This window comes from Lytechinus pictus, chromosome 5, assembly GCF_037042905.1.
Source record: "Lytechinus pictus isolate F3 Inbred chromosome 5, Lp3.0, whole genome shotgun sequence".
Taxonomy (NCBI): Eukaryota; Metazoa; Echinodermata; class Echinoidea; order Temnopleuroida; family Toxopneustidae; genus Lytechinus; species Lytechinus pictus.
In genome coordinates this window covers 19,948,102-19,961,935 of record NC_087249.1, presented here as the reverse complement: position 1 = coordinate 19,961,935, position 13,834 = coordinate 19,948,102, and the positions used below count along the sequence as shown (strand labels likewise).

General features: G+C 36.5%; 1 protein-coding gene across 2 annotated transcripts in view; it reads left to right on the top strand.

The window, feature by feature from the left end:
- Positions 1–13,834, top strand: part of LOC129262308 (vacuolar protein sorting-associated protein 33B-like) — a 43,464-nt gene that overhangs the window by 12,830 nt on the left and 16,800 nt on the right. For both annotated transcript variants that reach the window (XR_010293681.1, XM_054900412.2), the window contains exons 2-10: positions 2,030–2,110; positions 2,611–2,672; positions 3,219–3,268; positions 6,225–6,292; positions 7,665–7,710; positions 8,409–8,503; positions 9,618–9,722; positions 11,708–11,885; positions 12,484–12,554. Coding sequence is in view for 1 of the 2 variants with exons in the window: in XM_054900412.2 (XP_054756387.2) it covers positions 2,030–2,110; positions 2,611–2,672; positions 3,219–3,268; positions 6,225–6,292; positions 7,665–7,710; positions 8,409–8,503; positions 9,618–9,722; positions 11,708–11,885; positions 12,484–12,554 (756 nt within the window). In the remaining variant the exon portion in view is untranslated. The remainder of the gene's footprint in view (positions 1–2,029; positions 2,111–2,610; positions 2,673–3,218; positions 3,269–6,224; positions 6,293–7,664; positions 7,711–8,408; positions 8,504–9,617; positions 9,723–11,707; positions 11,886–12,483; positions 12,555–13,834) is intronic.

Below are 13,834 nucleotides of genomic sequence, written 5' to 3'. Positions count from 1 at the left end.
TGATTCCGGACGCGCGCCGGACGGGTAAAGATATTCGTCATTATAATGATGTAAGAAAGAATTTGTGTGATTTTTTCTTCATATATCATATCATGCATAAATTCAAAGTTTTTGTTTGCTTTTTCATATCGAATCTGAGCAGATGTTGGTTATAAATTTGTGTTTGCTAACTAATTTTAATTTTTTTTTGTTAGTTGTATGTTCCATGGCACTTTCCAATATGCTCGTTCGTATCGTGACGCTCATCAAGTTCTATTGATGCGCTGTCAAACATCAACGGCTCTGATCACCGTAAACCTCGCGCATGGGGAACTAGCCATCAACGATCACCCACAATACACCACACCTCAACATTCGATCGAAGGAGCGAGCGGACGAGATTGAATTCGGCAAATCAGGCCCATATTTCCGTCAGAAAATATATCAATTGTTAATGCAAAACTATGTTATATGATATTTTGAGCATTTCTGTCATTTTAGAGATAAATAAGGTAAAAGTTGGATTTTTCCGCCTTGTTTTTGCAATCTTGTTCTATGTATTGCTCAGTGGAATTGAATTGCGGAAGTCTTGCGGTACAAAATTGTTTTCGTACGCGGTAATATGCGCGTCCGGAATCATGATAGTGTCCGATTATACAATACGAGACTATACCCCCGCCCCGCTGCACTGGCCGCTACTACTAGTAGTACCAGTAGTAGCAGAGGGGCAGGGGTCATTCATTCACAGACAAAGTCGTCAAGAGGAATCCATTTATAAATGTTATATATGCCTGTTCAGTAACTTTACAATCCAATGTCATAATCGATTGGCCAGCAGCCAGTGCAGTGCACCCAGCCAGGCCAAAGCACAGTAATATATTGTTACATCATGTGATACAATCCAGGCCCCAGGGCATGACCATGTCGATTGGCCAGCAGCCATTGCACCCCGGCCAGACCCATTAGTATACTAATACTAACCTCACATTAGTGTTTGTGGGCCAGACCAAGTGATACAGAAGTTAGCGTGATTTGCCAATCGTGGTATTTTGCTGACTCACTAATACAGATGTACTGATACGGATACAAAAAAATTATCAAATTTTCATAGATCCAGATGTAGATCTAGATCTACATAGAATGATAAATCTAAATCTCCAAAAAATAACAAATTTTATAAACGACTTGCCTTTAGACTTTAGAATTCAATGTCATGTGATTTGATATAAATAATGTCTCATGTGTATGATGCTGCCTCGTTCTAACACTACGGTAAGTATCCAACCTCTCATATTCGATTATGACATTGGATTGTAAAGTTACTCCCACTTTATCATTACGAAACTAGATTCTAGATCTAGATCTACATGCAACTTGATCGTTGCTAGTGATAGTTGCTAGTGCAGTTTCATACCCTGGCTTTGACTGTAAAATGCGGCCACACAGGCCGGTAAACTTACCTAAACTTTTTCAGGTAAATGCCTTAATATTATTACTGGCTCTAGACCGGACCATTGTGGCATTGATCTAGCATGGAGACAAAGAAGCTGCGCCTGCAATGTTCAACAACACCTGGGATCTCCAAAAAGTTATGGAACATTTGTTGCAAATATCATCACTGTCTATAGTCTTCAGTTAGGCCTACAGTACTTTTCCCTCTCCAAACAAAGTCCGTTGCAGACTATGCCAATTGCAGACTCGGCCGGTAATCTGGTCTACAATATCATAACATTGCAAGAAGATAAATTCAAGCTACATGTAGAAAATTTAGATATCCTGCTTAGTACTTTCACTCTCATAGTTGTACTTGGTTGAGTGAACTTTATATCATGTAAAAGTATAGCTGTGGAAATTTAGGTCTGAAAGTGGGTTAATATGTTTCTTACACTGAATTCCTTATGCATTTTTTTATATTACTCGTCGACTGGTCTACGGCTAAAAGAATTGCTGTCAGGCACCAGACAGAAAAAAAGGTAGTGATTGAGCTCTACTTCAGGCCTTGTACAAGTTTAATCAATTGATTTACATCTGTACTTATATTTTTACCCAGATGCCAAACAACAAAGACCTAGTGATTGAACCTGATCTGATGAAGCCGCTCGATAGGATAGCTGGTGCACAGCTCCTAAGGGTAATACTAATTGGGAAATAATCCCATCTACTCTGTATCCATTAAAAATGATATGTTTTGTAAAGTAAAACCAGTAAGACCTCAAGTTTCACTTGCATAAAAATTGCCCTTTAATTCAATTTATCACTTAAAAAGAATACTTCAATTCAAAGTTGATGGAAAGAACATGAGTTGCTTCCCAATGCCTGACTGAAATACATTTCAGGCATAAAATAGAACTATTATTGATTTCTCAATGTAATCTGTTGGTAATGTGGCTTTGAGAAGATTACTCGCTGAGCAGAAGTAACAAAGCCAGGGTAACATGAAGTCAAGAATTTTTGATATTTTGGGAAGCAGACAAATCTAAATTTTGCATAAATGAAGCAGCAAATATTAGCGATTGATCGATCATACGCAGTGATCAAATGTAGAAATTGGTTTCATGATCATTCAATATGCTTTGTGTTACAGTGCCCAGTTCTCATTTTTGAAGTGTATCTTTTTCTCTTCCTACCCAGAAACATGGTGTGGAAAAGATTTTCAAGTTAGATACAGACACACTAGCTGGAGGTGGATATGGGTAAGTACAACCTATGGTTGCATAACTTGCATTAACATATTTTGATTCTCTAATTATTTGCATGCCAAAGTAGCTTCACATATTACAAATGAATCCCATAGAGCTTCATATTTTTGTGGTTTGATAGACATTAGATACTTATTCAAATGCGGGTTGGTTGCTCAGTGAAAGAGTGCCGTCATCTACCTCTTGAATGGGATACCATTGGTTTGACACCGAGCCAAGATTTGAAAATTGGACCTTCTGCCGTTTTGTCAGGTACTTGTTGTGTTTGAATTAAAAAGCATAAAAATTATACATTTTGGTAAAGAATACAGGGCCTGCTGAAAGAAAAAAATTACATATGAGGTGATTACCGTGAGTTATTATCATTATTGTCATGATTTTTTTTATTTGTCTAATCATCCAGTTATATTCACTGACCTATCGGTGAGTTTTCTGTACAGAGTTTTGAAAAATAAAAAGATTTTGAATAATTTCCAGTGATTTCCACTGGGAAGTTAGTAGTAATTTGCATTAATTTGTATGGCTGGTTTATGTTTGCAGACGCATGTATTTGGTAAGGCCATCTGTCCCAGTTGTGAAGCAGATAGCAAGTAAGTCCAATATCTGTTTCTAAAAGGAAATGAGAAGTACATGTAGGTTGGTTTCTATTTTATTGAAAAAAGATTGGATCTTTTGTGAGAAGTAAATAAAGGGATGATTAATTGTCTCGCCTGCATAGCAGAGCGAGACTATAGGTGCCGCTTTTCCGACGGCGGCGGCGTCATCATTGAAATCTAAACCAAGGTTAAGTTTTTGAAATGTCATCATAACTTAATAAGTATATGGACCTAGATCATGAAACTTAGATATAAGGGTTATCAAGTATTACTAAACATCATGCCTGAGTTTCAGGTCACATGATCAAGGTCAAAGGTCATTTAGGGTCAATGAACTTAGACCATGTTGGGGGAATCAATATCAAAATCATAACAATCATAACAAACTTTGGTAATGTTGGGGGTATTTGTGGAATTGTCATCATAACTTTAAAACTCTATGGATTTAGTTCATGAAACTTGGACATAAGAGCAGCAGTGTATCCCTGAATACCCTGTGTGTGTTTCAGGAACATGGCCAAGGTCAAAGGTCATTTAAAGGTCAATGAACTCTGGCCGTGTTGGGAGTATGTGTTGAATTGGCATCATAACTTAGGAAGTTTATGGTACATGTACTTGCTCATGAAACCTTAGGTCACATGATCATGGTCAAAGGTCATTTTGGGTTAATGGACATAATATTTTATTATCTTATTAAAGTTTCTTCTGTGAGTAACTATTATTTATTAGCTGTTTTTGTCTCACCTGCATAGCAGAGTGAGACTATAGGCGCCGCTTTTCCGGCGGCGGCGTCAACACCAAATCTTAACCGATGGTTCAGTTTTTTAAATGACAGCATAACTTAGAAAGCATGTGGACAAAGTTCATGAAACTTGGCCATAAGGCTAATCAAGTATTACTGAACCTTTCTGCCTGAGTTTCCCATCACATAATCAAGGTTAAAGGTCATTTAGGGTCAGTGAACTTAGACCATGTTGGGGAATCAACATCAAAATCTTAACCTAAGGTTAAGTTTTTGAAATGTCATCATAACTTAGAAAATATATGGACCTAGTTCATGAAACTTGGACATAAGGTTAATCAAGTATTTCTTAACATCCTGCTTGAGTTTCACGTCACATGACCGAGGTCAAAGGTCATTTAGGGTCAATGAAATTTGGCCAAATGGGGGGTATCTTTTGAATTACCATTATAACTTTGAAAGTTTATTGATCTGATTCATGAAACTTGGACATTATAGTAATCAAGTATCACTGAACATCCTGTGCAAGTTTCAGGTCACATGATTAAGGTCAAAGGTCATTTAGGGTCAATGAACTTTGGCCAAATTGGGGGTATTTGTTGAATTCCCATCATAACTTTGAAAGTTTATTGGTCTAGTTCATAAAACTTGGATATAATAGTAATCAAGTATCACTGAACATACTGTGCGAATTTCAGGTCACATGACCAACATCAAAGGTCAATGAACTTTGGCCATAATGGGGGTATCTGTTGAATTACCATCATAACTTCGAAAGTTTATGGATCTGATTCATGAAACATGGACATAAGAGTAATCAAGTATCTTTAAACATCCAGTCCGAGTTTTAGGTCACATGACCAAGGTCAAAGGTCATTTAAGGTCAATGAACTTTGGCCATGTTGGGGGTATTTGTTGAATTACCATCATATCCCTGTAAGTGTATTGGTCGAGTTCATAAAACGTGAACATAAGAGTAACCAAGTATCACTGAACATCTTGTGCGAGTTTCAGGACACATGATCAAGGTCAATTGACTGTGGCCATGTTGGGGGTATTTGTTGAATTACCATTATAACTCTGTAAGTACATTGGTCTAGTTCATAACACTTGGACATAAGAGTCATCAATTATCACTGAACATCTCATGCGAGTTTCAGGTCACATGACCAAAGTCAAAGGGCATTTAAGGTCATTGAACTTTGCCCATTTTAGAGTAATTATCAGATTGCTGTCATAACTTCCAAAGTTTATAGATATAGTGTATAAAATGTGGATAAAGGGGTAATCGAGTATCACTGACAATTTTTAGGTCACATGATCAAGGTCAAATGTCAATGAACGTAGTATTGTATCATTATATGAATGGTGTTTGTTGTGAATAATTATTTTATAGTAGTTTTCAAAGTCAGCACTGCTGCTATATTGAATCACGTGATGCAGGTGAGACCGCCAGAGGCATTCCACTTGTTCAAAGGAAGCACTGCTGCTATTTTGAATTGCGTAATGCAGGCGAGACTGCCAGAGGCATTCCACTTGTTGGAATGTTATTTCATGTTACAGCATGGCAAAAAAGTAGATTTATACAAGGAAATCTTATTTGCACTTTCTTTTTTAGTATTTACATGTATTACAATTATGATATTGGATGATCAGATCCTCTGAGTCCAATATTTTGTACAGCTGTTTGTTATCATGCACAAGGCAATCAAGTAGACAATTGAGATATTATTATTTTACTTCCTATACTTAATTGTCCCTGACTCCTATCTTTTTTATTCTCTCTCTATTATTATTTTGATATTATTTAACCAAATCATTATACAAACAAAAATGACTTTTTTACATGGTATGGTAAAAACAAAAAAAATACAAATGGAGCCTTGCTCAATGCTGGTCAGGCGATAAAAGCGTAATGAATAGCTGTTGCTCAGAAGCTTTCTTTCTTTGCTTCTTGAACATTCTAACAGATTTGGCACATTATAAATTATATGTATCATTATCATTACTATTATTGCTCTTATTACTATCATTGATATGTCATTGTATTTTATTTCTAATCATTGTATTGATTAGAAATGATTGTATTCATTGTATTCATTTGTAATCATTGCCAAATGTTTAATGAATAAAGTTATGTGTAATTGTGTAGTTCTAAAAGTCTCAATATCTTTTGTATTTTGAAAAAAAAATCCTCCCTCTTCACAGGTCAGATTCGGAGTGACAAAGTAAATGACAGACAAAGGAAATACTCCATTATTTTTGTTCCAAGAAGGGTAAAGATTGCAATAAACTTTTTTTTTCATCTTGCATTGTTTTATATTCTTTTTTTTGTTGAAATATTATTGATAGGCTTAGTATACTGTACAGTATTTTAAGTTTAATGTATTATTTTTCACTCTCAGATATCTGTTAATAGTTAATGCCACAGCTGAGATTATAAATACAGATATACATTTAAAATTATTTTTATTTCAAGCTTGACATATTTCAAATGATATATATATCTATATCTATATATATATGTATATATATATATATATACACAGTATATATATAGGAACACTTTAAATGTGGTTGGTTTCAGGTTAGGGTTAAAGGAGAATGAAACCCTTGAAACCAGCTGAATCCATATCAAAGAGAAAAATCAAAGAAACATATTGTTGAAAGTTTGAGGAAGATTGAATGAATAATAAGAAAGTTATGAGCATTTTAATATTGAGATCACTAATGCCATGTAGATCCTCCAATTGGCAATGCAACCAAGATCTGTGATGTCACACACGTACATCTCCCTCATTACTTTAGTACTTATTTCACTTATATTCTCACTTTTATAGAGTCTATCACAAGGTGAGGTGTTCTCTTTATGAGAGGACAAGTACAGAGGTTTCACAACATTATATCATTGATGAATCGTTTGTCATATGATTAGAATGAGCAAAAAGAGATGTTTTGGGGTATATGTTCAGTGTCCAAAAGGGGAGAGTTGTTCATCTGTGACATCATAGATCTTGGTCGCATTGCCAATGGGAGGATCTCCATAGCATTAGTGATCTCGACATTCAAATGCTCATAACTCTTCTATTGCTAGTCCTATTTTACTCAAACTTTTGTTGATCTTATTCTTTGATTTTTCTGCTTTCACAAAACCTAACTTGCTCCAAGAGTTTCATTCTCCTTTAAGATGACCTTGCATGATGAGACGAATATTCGCCCATGTCAAAGCAATTTTTTGGATCAGTGGGGTCTTTCACAGAAATTGAGTTTGAATTAGAATCGCATTTAAATTGACGGATCATGCATACAGGACACACACTACTGTGTAGTCAGCAAAGAGGCCACGATCGGTTTGTCGTTTCTTCGTTAGCTTTTGACAATGGATTTCGGCAGGCTTCTTCAGACTAGATCTGACTTGCGGTAGTTGCCAATGATTCTTTTGGAATACCCATCTACAGCAAGTCAGGGCTGCTCTGAAAAAAGCTTGCAGAAACCAGTAGGCAAAAGCTCACAAGGTAACAACAGATTGATTGTGAAAAGACAAAAATCCCTGTTTGTGTTGTATACCTCTTCAAAGTCAAGTTTCTTTTAAGTCAAACAGATTTTTGATTTGAATTAGGCTTGTATTATTTTTTTGTTTTCCTCCAGCTTCATGTGTGTGATCTGATTTTGGAAGAAGAAGGTGTCTTTGCAGGTAAAACCCTAATTTAATAATTCAGAGAAAGAATATGAAAGAGACAGATCATGGATGGGGGGGATGGGGCTGTTTAAGAGGTGGGCAGGGTAGAGAAATGGATAGGATCAAGTATTAAGATTTGTCATGTAGAGCGAAAATGTTTTGATCATATTTTCCTTGACTGATATGATTGATTTGCTTGAAATACTGCTAAATTTAGGCTATGATAATGACATTAATTCAATAAATACATGTAAGTGCCTTACCCTTTTATCCTTAGCATTTCATGCTGTATTTCACCATTGACTACTATCATATTTTGTATGTCAGTATTATATATATGTTTCATTTTAGAAACGAATTAATCGAATAAACAAACATGTACAGTGTATCTCAGAAGTATTAACTTAAATGCTCATTAAATCAGATTCCAAATGATTTTTTAAGACATATGACATGTTTGTATGAGAGTTTAACATATTTTTATTACCACTGTCATTAGATTTAATCAGTCATGCCTGCACACGATAGCATCATTACTGTTTACCTAACATAGAAAAATTAAGATTCTGCATCTCTGCTTTTTAAAAGAGTAAATTTTAATGCTCATTCAGTAAAATATTTACTTTCATATTTAGGTGATGTCTTCTATTTTGTACCTCTTATCCAACCATATAAAAAAAAATCTTATTTCCATCTCTTCTCTTTTCTTTAAGATGTAACAATGGAAGAGTTTCATCTCGATCTCTTTCCTCTCGACTATGACATCCTATCGCTAGAGCTACCAAACTTCTTCAGATTATTCTTCCTCGTAAGTAAACATATTGATGTTAAAATAGGAAAGTTTAAACAGGGGTGGTATTCTGAAAATTGTCTTAAATTTTCTTGTAACTTTTCCAGCAAGATAACAGCTCGCTAAAATTCTCTTAAATTGGTATTCTGAAAATTGTCTTATCTCTGTAAGGACGTCCCCTATTTTATCTCTGACACGCCCAATATTTCATAATCAACCAATCATTAAGCTTGTTCTATGCTTAGGTCAACCAATGGAAGTGTCTCTTCTTAAAAATAATGAAGCGCATTGTTCGTATGAGGCGTAATTTTTTTGCGCCCCCGACGCTTATGCTTGTGCGCTTCTGTGCTAAAAATACACGTGGCTTTTCTCAGAGACATATTTTCTCTGAAAAGATTCATCGTCTCGAACACCAACTTTTAATTGCTGAAAAGTCTACCAATCCGTCATTATAATGTCTTTGGAACGTCTCCTTTTGTAAAACATGATGTTCTTGTGGGATGCAGCAAGAAATAATTATTGCAGACGGATAAATATCGCATGCAACAATAAGTTACAATAGCCCCCCCCTACCTCTTGTAAATTTTCTTGTATTTTGCAAGGAAGTTAACAGAACGCAAAGATAAAAGAGAATTTTCAGAATACCTTTTATCTCGATATGTTATCTTGCACAAAGGGATATTTATGCGCCCTTTTTAACTTTACGCATAATTCTAGCTCTGACATCATACGCGGTCAGCGAAAGTTACAAGAAAATTTACAAGAAAAGATACAAGAATTTTCGGAATACAGATTTTATTGTAACTCTAAAGATACAAGAATATTTCTCTTAAGACAATTTTCAGAATACGGCCCCAGGTTGGTTGAAAGGGGGAAATACTGTTTTTATTAACGATTATCCTTTTTCGTATGTTACCCCATTGATGTAAATATAAGTTTGAACATTTTTGGTGGGATGAGGTAGGTGTTGTTTTATTTATGTCTTTGTCACTAATTATGTGTATTTCATAACTTCTCTTAACTTTCTGAAGCCAAGTATTGAAGGACACACATCTTCCATTATTTTACTCCTACTTACCGGTATTGTAAATAATATGATGTAATATGTAAAAATCATTGCTATTGTTTACAGGATGGCGACCAAACGTGGATCCATTCGGTATCTACATCCTTAGCGAGCTTACAAGCCTTATTTGGAACCATACCACACATCTACTACACAGGGAGGTGTTCTAAGGTAAGATGTTGTGGTTAATGATTAATTGGTCTAATGCCATTTCGTCCACTCACCATTTCGTCTAATAACAAATTGGTCCAATGGCCATTTAGTCCATATAGCATTTGGTCCAAGTGTTAATTAGACGATATGAAAGAAAATGGATATTAGACCAAATGGTTATAAGACAAAATTGTCATAGACGGGCCTGCGATTAGACGAAGTGATGATTGAACCAAATGGTTATTGGACCAAATGTTTGTTAGACGAAATATTGATGGATGGAATGGCATTAGACTAAATGAAATTAGACCATGTGATGAGTAGACGAGTTGGCAATAGACTGCGAATTTACCGATGTTGCCTATCTCTAGTGGGGGCGTCGTGGTCTTCTGGTTACTGACTTGGAACTTGGGTTTGATTCAAGCATGGAGTGTTCTCCTTCAGCAAGAAATTTACCCACATTGTGCTGCACTCAACCTAGGTGAGGTGAATGGGTACGCAGTATGAAGAAATTCCTACATTGCTCAAGCGCCTGATCAAGGTGCATGACGAAATACCTCCGTTTGAGAAGGCTATACCCCAGATCGTTTTCACCAATTCTCTTCTCCAACCACTATAATCCCGAACTGCCCCCAAGCAAGAAATTTAAGTATCAAAACACCTGTTTCTTGACCTCGGTCTGAAGATAACGCGACAGCCCAGCACAGCAGGGGGTCACACACGATGGATTGCAACGTGTCTAAGAGCCTGCTATGGAGTTCCGTGTACACGCGGTGAATGCATCGTGTGCGCAGCGCTTTAAGGGCAGTCCCTGCATGCAAAGCATAACCTAATTTTTATTCGCTTATTTTCCTTATTTCGAGGTCGATTTTCTTCGTTCGAAATTGAAAAAGGACCAATATTGGATGTCTGAATACAATATGCCTTTGAAAACGTGATTAAATATCGAAGACAATAATTTAATTCCGAAGTTCCTTCTTCAGGCAGAGAAGTCTTACGTAATAGCACAGCTGTTGTTTATCATTTCGTCCTTGGCTTTACTGGCCAGTGGAGGTGAAATTGAGACAACGGGGATTACCTGGCCAAGATGGGTTTATCGGGGCTTGGAAATGTTCAAATGAGAAATGAGAGTTTCAAACGAAAAATGGGGTCTATTACCGCAGTTTGCGACCCCAACAGCGGTGAAACCCCAAACGGTGTATTTTCGTAATGATAATAACATGATAATAACATTATCATGTTAAGCAGGGCCTGCTGGGAGCAGTTTTCGGAACTGAGGTGGCTATCCTGGGTAAAATATGACGTTATTTTTATTATTATTACCATTATTATCTTTGAAATTGATGCTATCACCATCATCCATGCATCCCCACTATTTTCATGCTGGATATGCATGTGACGATGTCTGTGTGAAGTTGGGCAGATGATAATCATATTACTCTCTTTTGGGAGGGGGTAAAAGACGTATGACAGATGCCATGAGAACAATGTGATTGGTCACATCTTTATATTTACAGGATTGTAACCTCGGGATGCTTCACAAAGATTTAAATGTGATTTAAATGCATAATCTCATTGATTAATTCACATTAGTGTGTCCTCTGAGAAATTTTGACCAATGTGGTGATGTACTGCCTGCAAAGTCTGGGAATTTTAGTGCTAATCTTTAATAGTCACACTTAAATCTTTGCAAAACACCCTTGCGTCTTATAAAGTTCATATCATATAGGTATGGTGTAAGGCTTGGGCATCAGAGCTGTGTAATTTAGTCTACACGATTATTGTTGTCTAGGAGTTGATTCCCATTCTGACAAAGCTTATTACCTGAGTCGGAGGGATCCACTTTACCAGAGAACCGATTCTGTTTTATGACAACAGCTAAAATTCTTCCAAAGAACTCCAATGAAAGCCCCTGTACAGAATGAGATTGACCATCTCTTCCTTATTCTATGGGATAGTTACTACATCATCCATCATCGAAATTTCTCTTTTACTTCATGTAGATGGTTTGGGATATGATGAACACTTTACAATCCCTCCAAGGAACTCCAATGAAAGCTCCTGTGAAGAATGAGATTGGCCATCTCTTCTTGATCGACAGGGAATGCGATATGGTCACCCCCATGTGTACCCAGACCACCTACGAGGGCCTCGTGGATGAGACCTTCGACATCAGCAGCGGTGAGTCTCTGATAGATAGGAATCTAACCAGTAAAATGATTCAAGATAAATGAAAGTATAGTTGCTGTAAACAATGATTTCACAGGAAAATCTGTAGAAGCAAGAGATTAATAAGATCTAGATCTGATACAGTTACTTACATAAACTGAATTGGAGGAAATCATGAAATCCTAAGCTGAAAAATGATCAAACTGAAGATCACCAACACAGATGTGGGACAGTGTATATTGTTGCAAAGGAAAATCTTTGTTTGACTCAAATTCCAGGCTCTTTTTGCTAATTTCTCAGCAATGACATGGTTTTTTCCAGAATCTTTTGGTAGGCCTACATATTTTTTTTTATTAATGCCATTAGACACTTGGATGGCAATTTTACTGAATTCTGAATGAACTTATTTTGAAAACGTTACCATAAGGCTGCCATAACTGACGTTAGCCTTTCGGGTTGATGGTTACAACTTCAAATTCCTTAGATGCCTTGACATTATCCCGTTGCAAGTTACCAAGACAGCATTTTCACTACACTAGTGAGTCTGAAAAAATTTACACCTTAAGAAATGACAAATTATGAAGTAATTTTTACTCGTCTTCGTTGATAGGTTATTGTGAATTTGGCCCTGAAGTGACGGGCGGAAAACCTCTCAGATTGCTTCTCACTGTTGAGGATCAGGTAAGTTAGTATATGGCACAGTGTGTCCCAGTTCAGGCATATTCAGACCGACTCTATCACTGGACTGCCCGTAAATTGACAAGAACTTCTTTTCAGTGCTCAGAATATTCAGAGTATTCAAATTAACTTTTTGTTGGGGTAGACTAGCCCTTGAGCAAGAAGAAAACAAGGTAATTTGACCTTGAATGGGTCCATCCAAACTTGACGTTCTAGCAAGTTATATGTTCATGCCTTAGTTTGGTGCTCCCAAGTCCCACTCTTTTCAAATGATTTTTCGATAACCGAATTTATAGTAGAAATTGAGATTCATGGCTTATATTTTGTTATGACCCTGATACTATTTGAACACACCATGCAAGTCTTTACTCCAATTAATCATTTCATTAATCTTGTTATAATGATAGATTTTCAATAACAGTTCAAAGCTGCTGAAATCCTTCTATTTGATTGGCTGATGATGAAATTGTTAAAGAAATTATGCGTTTGTTACTAGGACAAGTCTTTAAGAAATGAGACCTAGATGTTATTTTGAGCTTTACAGTTTCTCTATTGTTATCTGGTGTTTTTAGAAAATAATACAGGAAACTGTCACACCTTGTATACCGGATTGATATACAGAGCTGTATAATGATAGGTATACAGTGGAGCATTTCATGAAAAAAGTAGCAAGTGATCCGGGGGGGGGGGGGGGGGGGGGGGGTTTCCATTGACGAGTGGATACCATGCGCGACCATGGGGTCTTGAAAAGCACCCTAAACAAGTATTTTCCATATTCTGAAAATGCACCCCTTAACAAGTATTGGCGTGTGAAACACTAACCTTAACAAGTATTGGAAGCAAAACGATACCCTTAGCAAGTATTCTCTGAATTAAACTCTTAAACAAGTACAGCGATATATGTCACAGACTTCAGTTTTACATTTACCTACATGTACATCATTGGGTTTAGTACGGCCCTACCTCCCACACCTCACCCAAATCGGACTCTAAGCACGTAGTGTTGACTGTTGGGGAAAAAAGTACATCCTTAATATATAAAACATTTTAGTCTTTTTTATACCCTGGCAGATTTGACCCTAAACACGTAGCATTCCGAACGAAAAAGATACAATTTTTTTCATTATTCTAGTGTTTTTGACACCCTTATTATGTACCGTGCCCTATCTTGAAAAAGATATCCTTTTACGTGTTTTTTTGGTCGCGCATGGTATCCACTCGTCAATGCAAGTGATCTTCTCTGCTGATTGTTATAGGCTACTGCAAATCCTTGCATCTGATTG